The 17,575-nt window shown below is 36.8% G+C and overlaps 1 protein-coding gene across 5 annotated transcripts in view; it reads left to right on the top strand.

Annotated features, from left to right (window-relative positions):
* Window positions 1-17,575, top strand: part of Hecw2 (HECT, C2 and WW domain containing E3 ubiquitin protein ligase 2) — a 365,180-nt gene that overhangs the window by 265,913 nt on the left and 81,692 nt on the right. For all 5 annotated transcript variants that reach the window (XM_058580338.1, XM_046447322.2, XM_058580339.1 and 2 more), the window contains 2 exons: window positions 251-375; window positions 10,059-10,244. In XM_058580338.1, coding sequence (XP_058436321.1) covers window positions 251-375; window positions 10,059-10,244 — 311 coding nt within the window. The remainder of the gene's footprint in view (window positions 1-250; window positions 376-10,058; window positions 10,245-17,575) is intronic.

Here is a 17,575-nt window from a genome sequence, read left to right as displayed (position 1 = left end):
TCTGTGGGATAGTGGGAGAGGAATCTGATCATTTTGAAAGAGTCTAAGAATGCATTAAAGTGGATTCAATTTAGTTTTAGTGTAATTGAGAACAGTTGGGTCTTATGTATGAATTTATATTAAGGAAAAAAAGAAGTGTTGGGGGTTGAAGTAACAGCAGATGATAGAGGTATTGTTTGGTTCTTATGAAACACAGATTGAAGTGAACAGAACAATTTCCTTGAAAGCCTTTGTGGTCTGTCCTGTCCAGATTTCCGCCGGGAGAATGTCCTGCCCCACTCTACCTCCAGATCCAGGCTCACGTTGCTGTTACAGTCTCCCCCTGTGAAGTTCCTCATCAGCCCAGAGTTCTTCACCGTGCTACATTCTAACCCTGTGAGTAGCAAATCTGGAGGAACGTGCCGGGAAAACAACTGGTCAGAGAAACCTGTGCTCACTTATGTAATGAGAGTAAGAATAACAGCCAGTGATCTGAGCACTTCACTGCATGTTTTAACCCACTTAGTCCAAAGTATCCTTGTCTTGCTGCTTTAACAACAAGACAAAACAGAAAGCCCTGAAATCGAGGGGCTTAGGAACAATGAAAATTTATCTTTCACAGTTCTGGACGGTGGTAAGTGTAGGCTCTATGTGCTGGCCAATTTGGTGTCAAGTGAGGGCTCATTTCCTGGTTCACAGACAGGACCTTCATGCTGCTTCCTCACAGTGTGGAAGGGTTGAAGGTCTCTTTTTGGGTTTCTTCACTAATTCCACTCATGAGGATTCTACCCTTATGCCCATCACCTCTTAGGCCATCTCCCTTTCCCTCTCCTAAACCATTATGTTGGTGATTAAGGTTCAACATATGGATTTTGGGGGACACACATATTTAGACCATACCAGAACAGTCATTCCATAAGTCTCTCAAGGCTAAGGGAATGGCTTGCTGAAGACATTAGGTAGAGGAAGTATGTTGTAGTGGCATGTAGTGACCTAGGATGAGGGAAACGTTGCCCTTAGAAGCCCAGCTGGACATAACCCATTTGTCATGGCATGAATTAGAAAGAGCCTGGGGCAAGGAGGTAAGGAAATAGAGAGGAAGGGAATGAACGGCATGGCACCAGAGGAATCACAAGCAAACTTGGCAAGACTTGGTAGGGATTGTATAGATAGAATAGAAACTGAAGGTGACCCTGAATATTAATAATACACATAAGTAATAAATAATAATAATAATATGGAAAGTTAGAATGAGGGATTGCTTAGAGGAATGGAAGGAGAACATATCAGATTTAACAAATTATATATCCTTGGAAAAACAGATGAGACCATGGGAAACGTAGAAGTTAGCATAGTCATAACACCAAGAGTTCTGAGTGAGGTCATTAGGATGTCCATATTTTTTGATGTTAATATATTTCTATCTTACTTCATTGGCTTTGCTTTATAAGCATCTGCCTGGTTTTACTCATCATTATCTCTGGGTTTATAGGTTTAGCTTGGAACAAAGACGTTTGGGGTCGAGGGTGACAATGGCTAGCACACTGGCTGTCCTTGTATCATGTGAGAGGAGTTAGACTGGCCATACATGCCAACAATGGATTCCCTTTTATGTATGGGTGCTGAGCTGAGTCCTAAGGACACAAAGATCAGAGCAGGCATGGGCCCTGGGATCTCAGACTTGAAAAAACATCACAATGCCATGATCAGAGTTATGAGTGTAGTGATGGAAAGCTGTAGAAGACATGCTGGAATGAGTGATTAACTCCGAGGGGAAAGCACACACAAGGAGCCATAGACAGGTTTGCATCTGAAATAGGTTTTAATGGCTGGACTGGAGCTTGTCCTTGAATAATATGGGCAAGAGCACTCTAGGTAGAAGGGAAAAGTACTTTACGGAACAAGATATTCAGGACACTGCAGGACTGTCTTGATAATTATTAATCACAGAAGCACAGAAATTGGATAGCAGTTTAAAGCCAGTTGGTGTTGTTGATATGTTGAAAGCATAGGACATTGGAAAAGTCAGCCTTGAGGGTGGAAAGGTGAGCAGAAGCCAGAGCACACAAAACTAAACTCGTGTACTCGTGTCTAGGAGGTAACAGACTTTTTTACCAAGAAGAAAGGGCTAACATTTAGGGTTGTCACTCAACACAAAGTATCATGGTATAGTGAGAAGAGTTTTGGATTTGGAGTCAGAGAGTAAGGCTTCCATTTGTTCATTTGTTTTATCATTTCAGTCAACCTATATTTATTAAAAGTCTGTGATTTGGTATATTCTAGATTGTGGAGTTATAGTTGTAAATAAAATAGAGTGATAGATAACAGATGAGTGAATAAAAAAGAATAATTAAGATGAGGCATCATAGCCTGAGGCAACTGGAGTGGTACACTGGAATAGAGCACTTGGGCAGAAACTGTTTCAGATGTGAGGAGGGCGATGGGGTATAGGAAGGCGACAGGCAGGCCTCCCCAGGGATCCTAGGAACATTCAAGCTGTCATAAAATGTCAAGAAGCCAGTATGGTAAAGGCCTGTGAGCAGAACCTTCTTTGCTAAAAAAGAGCTGTAGTTTGCAGGCAGGAAGGAGTTTGAGGGGCATATAATAATCTCAGATAACTGAGTGGGGATACAGAATATAAAGCTTACATGATCTGGCAAGGAATTTGGACTTTAATATAAATAGATTTCATTCTAAAATTGATTCCTCTATGTAGGTGATTTAGATTTCTAGAAAGTTCTAGCTACTTTGGGAGAATGGGTAATAAAGTGCAAACCTGGCTTTGGAAAGACAGGTGAAAAGGCTTTGTGAGGAGATGTAGAAGTGGCTTGGACCAGTGCAGTATCAGTAGACACTGAGACAAGTAAATGAACATGTGATGTGTTTTGGATGGAGGGCTGACATTATGGTAATAGGCTGGAGTGTAGGGATAAGAAAGCATCACATAAAAATAAATAAATAAAATAAAGATATTGTGTCCAACTACAACTAAAAAATAAATATTAAAAAAAAGAAAGAAAAAGACTTTAGGAAGGAGCAACTGATTGTATGATAATATTCCAGGGTTTGTTGATAAATGTTTGCTGATAAATATGTGCATATGTATATATGTATATGCATTTCTCTTTAAAAATATATACACATATATATCAACTATAAAATTTATCTATATAAAGGAAATATAGTGTACAGTTTATAAGTAAAAGTAAAATATGCATAGAATGCTTTTGTTGATTTTCCCCACTATTGTATCAGTAACCAACCTACAGTGGTAATGGTAATTGATTAACGGTTTAGTTCCAAGAGGGATGCTTTTGTTTTCATTAATGAGTAGGACAACAGTGAAACAAAGAAAACAGGGAAATAGGGAAGTCATACTCTTGTCAATGAGGTCAGCACCTTCTTTGTTGAGCCAGATAATAGTTTTTGAATACTGGACCTGTGTTTCTTCATTTTGTGGGTGTGAGATATTCACAATGTAACAGCATGATTTGAAGTTTAGTTTGCATTAGTAGCATTTTATTTTCTCCATCGATTTCTAAGTCAGAAAAAGGCAACCAATTTTATTCTCGAAGGATCAGAGAGTAAATATTTTAGGTGTTTAGACCAAGGACAATATGTAAACACAGGGATCTGGCTGTGTTCCAATGATACTTTGTTTACAAACACAGTCAGGCTGATCTAAACAGCCTACAAAACAATACATCAAGCCCTGATTTGTATTTACCCACTTCTGCACTGTGCATACGCCCACCAAGGCCAAAATCAAGATGCTAATGACCTCAGCAAGCACAGGTTCTGACTTCTCTGTGTGGGCTGCTTTCTTTGGTACAAGTTCCTCATCACTTCAGTATTTCAATTAGAGGCTGGAATAACAGTCACCAGGCTGTGGTCTAAGACTGTGATTATTAAACTTGGAAGGCTTAAAAAAAAAAAAACACACACACACATTCTTTGTTCCTTGGAGAATCTGGTTCAATAGGTCTGGAGTGGGTCCCAGGAGTCTGTATTCATTTACTTATGTAAGGTCCCTTAAGTAATTGTGATGCAATTAGGGGCTTATAATTTGGGATCTCTTAATGTCAAGACATTGCATCAAAGGACCCCATTGCCTACATCACAACTATACACCTTGTAGACTTCTGACAGCTAAATCGTCTTAAAAGTGTGAAAATTCTAAGCACCTAACTGGTTTTCTTCTCACTTTGTTTTCTTTTTGTTGTTATCTTTCATTTTTCTATATTTGAGCATGATTTTAAAATTTCTCTGGATAGCCCATCATGATTTTAAAGTACTCTTTCTAAAGCATTTCAATTTTTTTCTTCTTTATACCCAAACTGCATTCATTATTGGCTAAAAAAAGGATCCATGCTGTACATCTATGCAAATCTGTAAGATTTAAATTCTGTTGGTTTAGAAGGCATATTTCCCTGACTTACATGCGGCAGAAATTAAAGCAGTTGGGTTTTTCTTGCTAAATGTCTCAAGGTAGCACTAATGGGATAAGATTATGTAGAAGTCATTACTTGTTGGAGTTCTTCTCTTTCCTAGATTAGTAGAGAATGTTAGAAAACAACTCATTTGGTCTATCTTCATTTTTTTGTTTATGTTTTTAATTTTGCTTTTGCTTGAATTGCTTATGCTATATAATTCTTAATGTATATTCCTTGTTTGTATTATTGGAATATTCAATATGCAAAAGGAGTGTTTTAATTTAAAGGTTTGCCTAATTCTCTGTTTCTATGATTGGAAGATACCAGTTTGTGTTGCAAGATAGTCATAAGAAATAGATATTGTGTGGCAATAATTTACCTGATAATTCTCATTAAAAAGAATAAAAGTAAGTAGAGACATGGTGTCATAACGCTAAAGGAAAACTTGATAAACAAAATTTTGATATTTTTCTTTGGTATGGGGGTTTGATTTCAGATATATTCTACTGCCCTCTGCTGGTTGTGATCAGATTTCCTCTAAAATTGTCTCACTAAAGTATTTCTTCTTAACTCAAGATTTAGTTGTTGTCACCACGTCTTTCATAGTTGGTATGCCTGTGTTTATCTGACTATGCATAAATGTACTTAATTATATGCAACTGAGTAATATTTCCAACATACATGCCAAATAATTATTACTTTGACTTTTAATAAGCACTAGAAATACATGAATTCTAACATATAAATTCCTTGGCACTTAATGAAGAAAAATATTATTCTATAATTCACAAATATACTTTTACAGGTCAAGAATTACTATCATAGCAAAATATATGAACCGATAATTTATAGTTGTTTCTGTTAATAGATTTAAATTTCCCTCCATTTTATTTTCTAACTAGATGAAAACAATGTAAAATTCTTTGTAATTTAAAATATTAGGAAGAAAGATTGTATAAGACAGGACTCTTCATTCCCAAACCAGTGTCTTCTAGAGATAATATTTCCTGATTTTGTTTGTAATAAATTTTGTTTATGGAATGTATACAAGTGAATTTGTGGTTATGAGAGGCATTTGCTATAGATTCAGTGATGCAATTTTCCAATCCTAAATTCAAAATGCCTATTCTTTTTTTTAATTCTTATTTTTTGCAGTGCTGAGGATTGAACCCAGGGCTTTACGTATGGTAGGCAAACACACTACCATTGAGCTACATCCCCAGCCCCACAATGTCTATTATTAAGAGAAACCTGCAAAAAAAGGGGGGGGGGTGGGCTAGGGATTATCATTTGCATTTGCATTGTGGTTGATGGATAAGAATTATTTATATATAATTTTTTTTATTTTGCTGCCAAATGATAAGAACATTCTCCTCAGCTCCTTTCATTATTTTTCACTAAAACCTCAAACACGTAACCAAACAAGATTCATTTAAGCTCCAAGTTTAATTTTAACCAAATTCCAGTAAAGAAATTCAATCAGTCATTGGCTCAACCATTGAGTGTCTTGCTAGGCAGACATGAAACAAAGAAGAGAGAGGCTGGGAAAGGGAGTTTTGAAACAGAGAAGAAATAACTAAAAAGGATAAGTTCACTCACTTCAAAAGAAAACAAAACTTAATGTTTTCCAGAGATCTTTTAAAGGGGCTTTATCTGCTATTAAGGTTGGTCAACTCTCCTTCACTCCCTGTGACTCCTTTAGCAACCCCTCCCCAGGTAAAATCATTCTGTGCACTTGTGTCAGTTATGTTACAACAGAGATGCCACTCACTCCTTCCTGATCTGCTTTTGTTTTAGGTAAAAACTCAGATCCATTTACTTCATCTTTTTCTTTAAGACAGACAAATCAACAAACAAATGCAGAAAAAGATCCTTACCTACTTAGGACCATAAATCCCAGAGGGAGAATAAAGATGATTTCTTCTCTCTTGAACCACAGCTTTGCTGACATCAGCCTCCATGAAGACCAAACCCTTTCCATCCAGTCTCACCTGTGTAGTGTCTCTTCACTCACATTCTTAGCTCTGCTGGTTCTCCAGGGTGTTTCAGCATCTGCACCACCATTGTCTTCTCTTTTCCAGCTCTACTCTTTACCTCCTGTGAACCGCTTCCTCCCACATCCCCCTATAATTTCCCTCTCCATCCTTTTGAGTGATCAGGTCTGTATCCTCAGGGTTTAGCACAGGGCTTAGCACATAGTTAATGAAAGGAAAGAAGACCCTGCTTAGTTAACAGAGAGTGAGATGCTAGCCCAAGATCTTCAAAGACTAAGAGAGAAAACAACTTTACTACCATCATTTATCTGTTATAAAACAGGTATGATATGTATAATCCCCTATATATTCTTCTAATTACTTGAACTCTGTATTTTATAGTGATTTTTACCTCTTCAAAGCATTTTCACATCCTTTGTTCTATTAAATTTGAATCTCACATGCCTCTGAAAAAAACAAGGGAGTTATTATCCCATCTTATATTTGAGGCAATTGAGGCAGACAAAAATTAAATGATTTTCCTTGTCTCTGTCCATAAGTGATAGAGGTATGACCAGAGTCCTCATTGTAGTGCTGTACGAAATGGAGTATAAATATCCAGTAATAAAAGAATATTTATACCTCATTTTGGATTTTATCTGTATCTCTCTATTCAATTACATCTATACAATATTTATATAAATACATACACACTACAGTATATACCATACACATAAATATATACATTTATGTGTGTGTATATATACACATGTGTGTGTATGTGTGTGTGTGAGTATATATGCATACATACATGCATACATGTTAAAAAAATGGTTTCTTTGTAAAAATGTAGCAGTGTAGAGAGATGTTCCTGTTTGCCTTAAGTATTTTGAATAAACCCTGACAGTCATGTGCATTTTATTCAGATTTGAAAAGACTGATTCTAAAAGTTGTTTGCTAGTTAATAATGAAAAATATTTTTTTGCATTTAATTTACCTTGGTAGATGCTTTATGCAAAGATTAGTCAACTCTGGCACTATGTTGCATGTCTCATTGAGTGGAGGGGGAAGATGAAAGGATATGATTAATTAGAAGAAGAATCTTAAGATTCCTGTGCATGAAGAGCTACCCCACTGCCAGGAATTATTTCAACCCTGAGGCTAGGATGAGTACCTTAACCTAACTGCTTAGAATTCTGCTACTTTTCTTTAGCAGGTTGAGAAGCATTTGTAGTGCTCTAGATTAGGAATTGTGGTGTGGCCTTTCATTATAATGGGAGGAGGGAAAAGTGAAAGGGACCAAGAGGTACACCCATTTATAACAACAGGACAATCCTACAATGATTTGTCCCCAAAGAGACTTATTAGGAGTAAGATTCAAGAGGTTTTTGTTTGTTTGTTTGTTTGTTTGTTTTCCATTGCTGTTCAAACTCATTCTCAGGCCTCTACATTTGCAATGGTTTATGTGAAAATGTGTCAGGAACTCAGAGCCAGAAGTAGAAACCAGAGGCTGGCTGATTGTACTCAAAACTCTAAGCCAAGACCAGCCATAGAGTAAATTATTAGTTAGCTAAAGTTTGTCTCTGACAACCTCTAATTTGTGTTAGTATCCTCTGTTTTCATGGTATCACTCTCCCATTCTCTCATGCTTCCTAATTGCTCAGAGGCCCTGCCTCTTTGTAGTATCCAGTGCTCTGAACCATGACTGCTCTCAGCCACCAAAACCTCCTCTTATTTAGACTCACAGGTTGAAATATGACCCCAAAGTAGCTTATACTCAAGTATACTACCAAACTAAGATCTGAGGATGATTCACTGCTGCCAGCTCTGTTTGCCCTTCCTTCCTTCTTTCCTTCTTTTCAGATGTTTTGATAGGAAAAAAAAGTATTTCAATACAAAGCAAAAAGCATATAATAATGGTGAATTAATCAGAACACTTTAGATTATACTTCAGTAACAGCAACAATAAATGTCAATGTCTTAAGCTTACAAAGATTTGTTTCTTACTCCAAATCAGATTTTTTTTGGGGGGTTCTCCAATTCACATAGTCACTCAGGGACCCAGGGACCCAGGCTGCAGAGCAGCCACCATTTCTAACACTGTTACTTGCTGTGCTTGCAGGGCCAAAGTGAAGAAAGCTCTGGAGGGGACTCACATGGACAATAATGCCTTGAGCTGGACATGACACACCATTTTTTGTTTTTCTTATTTGTTTTTTAGTAGGGGGATTGAACCCAGGGGTGCTTTACCACTGAGCCATATCCCCAGTTCTTTTTTTTTTTAATTTTTTTTTAATTTTGAGACAGGGTCTCACTAAGTTGCTGAGCCTGTCTTCAAACATGTAATCTTCCTGCCTCAGCCTCCCTGCTATCTGGGATTACAGGCATGTACTACCATGCCCAGCTAGACATGACACATCTTGAGAGACCCTGGAAAGACTGGAAAAATGTTTACTGTCCTTATGCTCATTTATTGTTTATCCCTAATAACTAATGCAGTATTGGGCCCAGTAGAAAGTAAGTGTTTATTAAATTGAACTGATTTACAGGAACTCTGATTGGGGTTTGTTTTAAGCTATTTTAGACTGAAAGAAATGATAGAACCTATGAAGTAAAGCTTGAAGGTCCCTAGACTGTCTAGCATCCTTGAATACTAAGGTATTAGGAATCCAAAGCCCTTTGAATCTACCTGAGAAGAATAGAATTTCAGGAAGCATCATTCATAACCTAGTCACTGTCATGGATATCATATTCTTGATGATTCAAGAAAAGAGCTCCTATGTAGTTATTCTTTTTCTGCTGCTTAGCACATGATATTATGCAGTGAATATTTGTTTGATACCTGATGTATAGTGTCATGGACTTAGAATCAATTTCTGGAGTCTTAAGCATCTTAAGAGTTAAGGCTATAGAGTTTTTGACAAAACCAACATTTTTTTTGTATGGTAGTATAGTGGAGTTTCATTAAATTTGCATTTCCATCATATAAATTCTACCATACATACATAGGGGAAAAGAGAGAGAGAAAAATAATAGATAAGCAGTCCAGGCAGTTCTAGCTGCTATTCCATTCACTGAGTTGATGCCTCCAAGAAAATGTAAGATGAAAACTTCAGTCTACTCTAATCGCAATTGGAGGTGACTTCAGTAAAAGCAATTCATCTCATTGCATGTGCTTCTAATGCTCAAATATATGACAAAAATTTTCCCATACAACGTGGCCCCCAAATGTACGCCAGCTGAATCATCTGGCATTCACCCATAGAGCCAATGCTCTGGTTTAATGATGGAGGAAAAACAGTGTATGTGACGGCTCACTGGGAGGTGGCATATTTATCTCCAACATAGCACAATTTTGATTGTGTATATGTTTTGCTAAAACCATCTTTAGGACCTAATGTCCTGTGTAGAATGAGATGCTACAGTGTTCTTTTTCTTTAGAAAACTCTTCACCAATAGCGGAGAGAAACTTCTACCCATAGTCGTCTTCTGTTATTTTGTTCAATGTGCTTTTCTGTTTGTTGTTTTAATATGCAGGTCTGAAGTCATGTTGAAGCCTGTGAACCTGTTTTATATACCTACTAGGAGATGTGGTATATAGCCATGTGTAGTCATTGTGATGCTTTTACGTTCCACAAGCAGGTTAATGTTGGTTCTCCATCCTTTCCTCCAGAGTGCCTACCGCATGTTTACAAACAACACGTGTTTGAAGCACATGATCACCAAAGTCCGGAGGGACACCCACCACTTTGAACGCTACCAGCATAACAGGGACCTCGTGGGATTCCTCAACATGTTTGCGAACAAACAGCTGGAATTGCCAAGGGGCTGGGAGATGAAACATGATCATCAGGGCAAGGTAACATGAGGGGGCTGCCCCTGGGAGCAGCCGAATGACTGTGGGTCACTTGTGACTTTGGCACTTGGCTCTAGCTTTTCAGTGAGGGCTGATGGCCCTTTGTGGGGACAGACATTCCATCTCCTCTTCAGGTGAAACCTGCTCTGGCAGGCCATTTTTCCTATAAGCCCTCACAACACTAGTCTGAAATCAAGTATGGTGCAGAGGTGTGAATTTGGTGGGGACAAATTTCCCTGGATATTCTTCTACCTGTCATTTCTGACCATTTCCTACTAATGAAATAAAGTGTTTCTTAGGCAACAACACTTTTCCTGCCTGTGTAGCTCCTGTTGTAGATATTTAAACAAAAAGTTGCGATATTGTTTGGAAGGGCTACTAGGAGTCACTCAGCAAGTCACTGCTAAAGATACCATCTGGGCCTCAGTTCTGGCTCAGAATAGATTTTATTTGCACTCTGAACAACTCACTGATGCATTTATGATGAGAAATGCATGACTATCACAGGTCAGAGTAACCACACATCTGTACTTCCTTTGTAGACGGGTGAACCAGAAAGCCTGGTGATAATCAGGAAGTCGTTCTATGAGTAAGAGTGAGAAAGTTAGTGCTTGTTATAAGGCGATCTCAGCCAAGATTTTATTTTTATTTAACATTTGCTTAGCACTTATTATGAGCCATGAAATGTTTATACATTTTATACATAGAAGGTCCTATGTATAGCGAGTACTGCTTACTAAAGCAGTACTTTTAGTATTGCCACTTACAAATAAGTAGTCCCAGGCCCAGAATGGCTCTGTGACTTTCCTGGTGTCACTGAGACACGCAGAGGCTGAGCTGTGCTCAGACCCAGGCCGTCTGGTTTGAGAGGCTACACTCTTACCCATGATGTGCTCTACAGAATTATGTAACCAACCTCAGCTTCCTTATATATTAAAAGTCTTGGAATTTGTGACTTAAAGGATACTGAGGATTAAAATGACATGATATTAAGAGTTCTTTTATATTTTTAATTACCCCCTTTTATCCCCTCTTCTACTCTAGCACTTTCACACAGAAGTTTCTTAAAACAAGTTGATGAGTGATACTTGCAAGCAGTAGTTCCCTGGTTATTCAGCAAGCTTTGCTTTAGTCAAAATAAAAAGCTTCTGGGTTCCCTCTCTACTCCTCTTCCTCCTTCCTTCTAAGCCCTTACTGGAAGCAACTCCTGGGTTTGCTCCATTTGACCTCTCTTAATGTATGTGTTGTCTTAGGTTTTTTGTATTACATGCTTGAAAAAAATAGAGATTGTGTTTGCACTTTACCTATCTTATGGAAGAATATTTTTTTGGTAATTACTTAAGGCCAAGGATTTAAATTGTTTAAACTGGATGAGATTTCATAGGCTTGAAATACATACAATATGAAATACATACAGTATGTTATGTTTGGGAGATATACAGTGAAAAACATGTTTGAGTCACATAAAAAAAAGAGAAAAAAGAAGTAAAACATTAATTAAATTAACCACTAATCAGAATGAGAACAGAACATCAAGTCTTGTTAGGTAAGACAATGTTGAAGATGATGTTGATGTGTATTTATTAAACTTATCCATGTGCCAGACTGTTTCAGTTAGCTTTTTCGCTGCTGTGAGTAAAAGATCTAACCAGCACAATTTTAGGGGAGGAAAAGATTATTTGGGGGTCATAGTTTCAGAGGTCTTAGTCTATGAACAGCAGGCTCCATTCCTTGGGGCTCAAGTTGAGGCAGAGCATCATGGCAGAGTGTGTGGCAGAGGGAAGCAGCTCACATGGTGGTCAGAAAGCAGAGAGAGACTCCACTTGCCAGATACAAATATATACCCCAAAGTCACACCTCTAATTCCCACCTCCTCCAGCCACACCCTAACACTTCAGTTTCCACTCAGTTAATCCCTATCAAGTTATTAATTCACTGATTTGGTTAAGACTCTCACTACCCAATCGTTTCTCCCCTGAACATTGCATTGTCTCACATGTGAGCTTTTGGGGGATACCTCACATCCAAACCATAAAACAGGCACTCTATTAAGTACTTTCCCATGGATTATTTTATTTATAGCTCATGGCAGTGTATGAGGTGGGTATTATTATCTACATTTTGCTGAGCTTTAGAGGTGTTAATAGTGTATGTATTCACAAGGAAGTGAGAAACCCACTGTATTCTAATTCAAAGGAATTGTTTATGACATTTGCCAGTAAATGGATGGATCTGGAGAATATCATGCTAAGTGGAATAAGCCAATCCCCCAAAACCAAAGGTCGAATGATTTTGCTGATATGTGGAAGCTAAACTATAATAAAGGTGTGGAAGGGGAAGAAGAAAAATTCAATAGATTAGACAAAGGGGAAAAAAAAGGAAGGAAGGGGGATAGGAATAGGAAAGAGTAGAGTAAATCTAACATAATTTTCTTATGTACACATAGAAAATACCTAAGTGAATCCCACCATTATGTCCACTCACAAGAATGGGGTCCTAATTAGAATAAGATATATCCTATGCTTATATAATTTAATCAAATGGTTCCTACTGTCATGTATAACAAAAAATAACCAATAAAAGAAAATTTAAAAAACAAACAAATAACAGATATTTGAACATCTCAAGGAAGAGAAATTCCAGGACAAATTCTGGGATTACTAGTGTCCTTCAAAGTTGAGTCATACATATTGATCATGATTAGATCATGGGTAATTTCTAACAGAACATGTGGTCAGGAACCCATGGATGGCTTTGTGCCTAAATATCAGGAGGGCTCATGCTAGGGGCTCACAGTATCAATGTAAAGAATGGAGTTCACATGTACTGATGGATTATTAGATGCCAAGATCTATGCTAAAGATATTATTTTATTTATTTTCACAGCAATTCTGTAAAATAGTTTTTACTATAGAAGAAAATCAGGCTCAGAAAGGTTGAGTTAATTGCGTGCAGTAAATTCTTGGATACAAACCCTGGTCTTTCTGTATTAATAGTTGCATAGGGTTGGCATGATATGGTGAGTGAATGCTCAAAGCTTTCCTGTACAAGGTCCATCTAGACCTCAGTGTCCACAAACTGTCTAATTTGGGAGACATCATTTTAAATCCCAGGGTCTGACTTTCCTTATCTGTACAAATAAATAGGGTGGTCATCTTTTCCTCTGATAGTTGACCATTGAACATTTTCTTTGGAGAAAAAGGTATACTCAAACACTTTGTTCATTGCTAAATTGGGTTATTTGGCTTTATTTTATCGAGTTCCAAAAGTTCTTTAAATGCTAGACCCTTATCAGACACATGGCTTATAGATATTTTCTCATGTTTCCTGGGTCATATTTTCACTGTCTTGATGGTATTGTTGACAGCACAAAAGTTTTATCTTTGATGTAGTCTATCTGTATTTTTCTTTTGTTATTTGTGCTTTTGGTGTTATAACTAAAAATACATGTACCTTAAGGCTACAAAGGTTTACTCTTCTATTTTCTTCAAGAGTTTTATAGTTTTAGCTTCTCAATCCATTTCAAACTATAACCCATTTCTAGCAAATGTTTTTAATGGTGTGAGGTAGGGATCCAACTTCATTTTGTGTGTGTGTGTGTGTGTGTGTGTATCTAATTATCCCAGCATCATTTGCTGAAAAGACTCTTCTTTCCCAATGGAATATCATTAGTCATTAGAGAAATGCAAATGAAAGCCACAGTGAGTTAGTACCTGACACCCATACTTGAAAAAAAATGGAAAACAATAAATGTTGATGAGAATGTGGAGAAACTGAAGCCCTCATCTATTGCTTTGGAAACAGTTTGGGAGTTCCTCAAAGGGTTTAACAAATAATTGCCACATGATCTTACAATTCTACTTCTAGATATATACCCAAGGGAAATTAAATATACCTCTACATAAAAACGTGTATATGAAATGCATAGCAACATTTTTCATAATAGCCAATAGTTGGAAGTAATCCAAATGTGCATCGATGGGTAAATAAAATGTGGAAAATTGATACAGAGGAATACTACATAATAATACTACCAAGGAATGATGTACTGATACATGCTATAACATAAATAAACTGAAAACATTTGCTAAGTGAAAGAATCTAGTCAAAAGATCACCTATTATTCAATTTCTGTGAAATATCCAGAATAAGGAAATATAGAGAGACAAAAAGTAGATTAATAGTTGCATAGGGTTGGGATGATATGGTGAGTGAATGCCCATGGGTATGGGTTTCATTGTAGGGGTCAAAGATGTCCTAAAATTAGAGTTGGAAATAGTTGCACAACCCTGTCTCTGTACTTTAAACAACATGATATATGTACTTTAAATGGGTGAATTGTATAGTATCTAAGTTAATTGTTAATAAAACTGTTTAAAAGTGAATAGTTTGAGAAGACCAAGATTGCCTTTTTAGCTCCCAGATTTTATAGATTTCTGCTACCTTCATCTCAAAGATTAGATGATATTAATATCAAATTTGCACTTGTCTTAGTGTGTTTTGATTGAGCTAACAAGATACCTTAGAGTGTAGCTCATAAACAACAGAAGCATATTTCTCACAGTTCTGTAGATTAAGAAGACTTCTTAATGCTGTCACCTTGGGAGTTAGGTTTCAACATATGCATGGTGAGGGAGGGAACACACAAATATTTATAATAGTAATGCTTTTCCTTCTGCTTTTAATTACGTTTGTAGAGGTCACTTGTTCAAAATTCCATAGTGGTATTCCTTTCAGCAGTATTTTTTCCCATTAGTTATTTCCTTAATTATTTTAATTTTGTAATGTTGAGAATGAGAACTGAGCCAAGTTTAATTTCATACAGGGTTGACTTTATGAGACTGTGTCATCAACATCTGTATGTATCTGTGGGAGCTAAGGCCCAGGATTTCCACTCAACATGCAGGACATACATTTTGACTTAGTTCATTTTGAAATGAAAGAAAGTAGGCCAGTGTGAAAAGAAAGTTTCTGCTTGCTTCTCATTGTAATAATTTTTAAACTTTTGAATATTCTCAGGAGTGTGAAAATCAAGGGTAATTTGGGATCTGAATAACTGTTGATTTTTATTATTTATGCAAGAAATATGCATCAGTAGTATTAAAATGTGACTGAATTAAATAATTTCTGATTCTTGGCTGAGTTTAATCATTAGTGTGTGCTCATGGGGATGACATATCTAGAAAAAATGTGCTTTAATAAGGAAAACCAAATGGTATTTAACCTAGGAATGGGTTTTTTTATGTTTTTTGCTTTGTTTTTTTGTTAATTTGATGGATTTGAGAAAATGATGCTGAAGTAGGTCAGGATTCTTGAGTCCAACACTATCGGATATGACCTCCATGAACCCCCATTTTTTTTAGGAACCCTCTTTTGTGTGTGGGGGGTTGGGGGTTGAACTTAGGGCCTTCCACATCCTAAGCAATCACTGTCACTGAGCTACAGCCCCAGCCTTCCCATTTTCTTTCCTATGCGGTTTAGGATCAGTTCTTTCCAGCTCCTAGAGATGTGATTGGCATCAAATTATAGAACAGTAGGTTTACAAATGGAAGAAAAACAATAATAATTAGTATGGTAATGATCATGGTTCATTCATTAATGAATTTATTAAATTTTAGAATGTAAAAGCTATATGTTTGAAAGGCTTTAGAGGTTCATATTTAATTTGAGGTCAACAAGAATAAGGAATATAAAAACATCTTCAAAATGAAAAGGAATACACAGCCCTCTGAGCCTAAAGAGTAGGATGTGGGATACTCAATGGGTTGCTGCCACCCTATTCAACAAAATGTTGATTTGAGTAGGGATAGATGTAGGGTGAATAAAGAGTTTTGTCAATTGAGATTTCTGAAAATGATAAAAATTTGACAATGGTTGAATCCTTACTTTAGCAGAAAATGCATGGATGATTTTAAAAGATACATGTTTACTTCTGCCTTAAACCTGAGTGCTCTTTTTTTTTTTTTTTTAACCATGAGTACTGTCTTTGTGGGGTCTGATAGATTTGTTCCCTTGCTGAATCAGTGACCTTTTGCTCTGATGGTTGCTTGTCATATTTGCTCATGAAAGTAGGATTTTAAAAATAGGGCTGGGGCTGTAGTTTAGTGGTAGAGCACTTGCCTAGCACATGTGAGGCACTGGGTTCAATTCTCAGCACCACATGAAAAAAATAAAGATATTTTGGGGCTGGGGTTGTGGCTTAGTGGTAGAGCGCTCAACTTGCACGTGTGAGGCCCTGGGTTTGATCCTCAGCACCACATAAAAATAAATAAATAAATTAATTAAAGGTATTGTGTCCAACTACAACTAAAAATAAATTTTAAAAAAGATATTTTATCCATCTGCAACTAAAAATATTTTATTAAAAAAATTCTCAAATGATAAGGTATGTTAACTTAGAACTGGAACCCAAATCAGATCTACACATTTGCACAGAATCATGCACTTCGATTTAAGGCCACTGGGCACTCTTCCCCTAGACATTGCCGGTTAACCATGGATACCTCACCTTTGGATTATTAAAGATTATGTACCATAGCATTGGTGCAGGTTATGCAGGGGTCCAATGTAGAACGACTTGTTTCTGGCATGAGATACCTGGAAATTTTTCAGAGTAGAGGTAGTATTTGAGCTGAACTTTCCATGATGGGTAGGATGGTGATTAGAAGAGATTGTTGAAAAGAAAAGAAAAAAAAAAGGAATAGGGAGGGAAATCCAGAAGTAAAGTCACAGAGACAGGAAAGCACCAGGTGGGTATGTCTCATTCCTGTGAAGAAATAACTGGTAAATCTCAAGAGACTCATATCAATGAAATGAAAACAGAGGCAGCTACATTGCAGAGGGTTGAGGATAACAGAGAGTGTTGCAAAAAGACATAATTAACAACAACAACAACAAAAGTGGGGTTTTATTTATTTATTTGATTTAAGTTTTAGGAAAAGAACTCTTTTTACTTTTCTGTTTCAGATGTTAAATATGAAGTGCCCCCACCCCCACACTTTGCTTTGTACTCTCAAACAGTATTAACACAGAGTATTTTCCCCAGATTATTCTACTTTGGCTTAAATTCAAATTCTAGGAAACCTTGATCTTTATAAGCAATATGCCATAAACTTTATTTTTGAAACAAAAGTGTAAAATGGTAATTATATTTTTATTTAAAGTAAAACGTCTTTCCCATGGTTTCCTGTGTTTTTGCCTTCAAAAATCACATGTTAAATCCAAGCTTTGTAATTCTGATTAGGAGTCTGAGTGTCCACATGGTCCAAATAACCAACTTTGATGACCACAGCAAATAGCAATTTTAGTTCTGAGGACAGATTTTTGAATAGAAT

This window comes from Marmota monax, unplaced genomic scaffold (assembly GCF_021218885.2).
Source record: "Marmota monax isolate L192 unplaced genomic scaffold, Marmota_monax_Labrador192_F-V1.1 WCK01_AAM20220418_F8-fsc00007, whole genome shotgun sequence".
NCBI classification, from domain to species: Eukaryota; Metazoa; Chordata; class Mammalia; order Rodentia; family Sciuridae; genus Marmota; species Marmota monax.
This window is presented reverse-complemented; position numbering and strand designations above follow the sequence as displayed.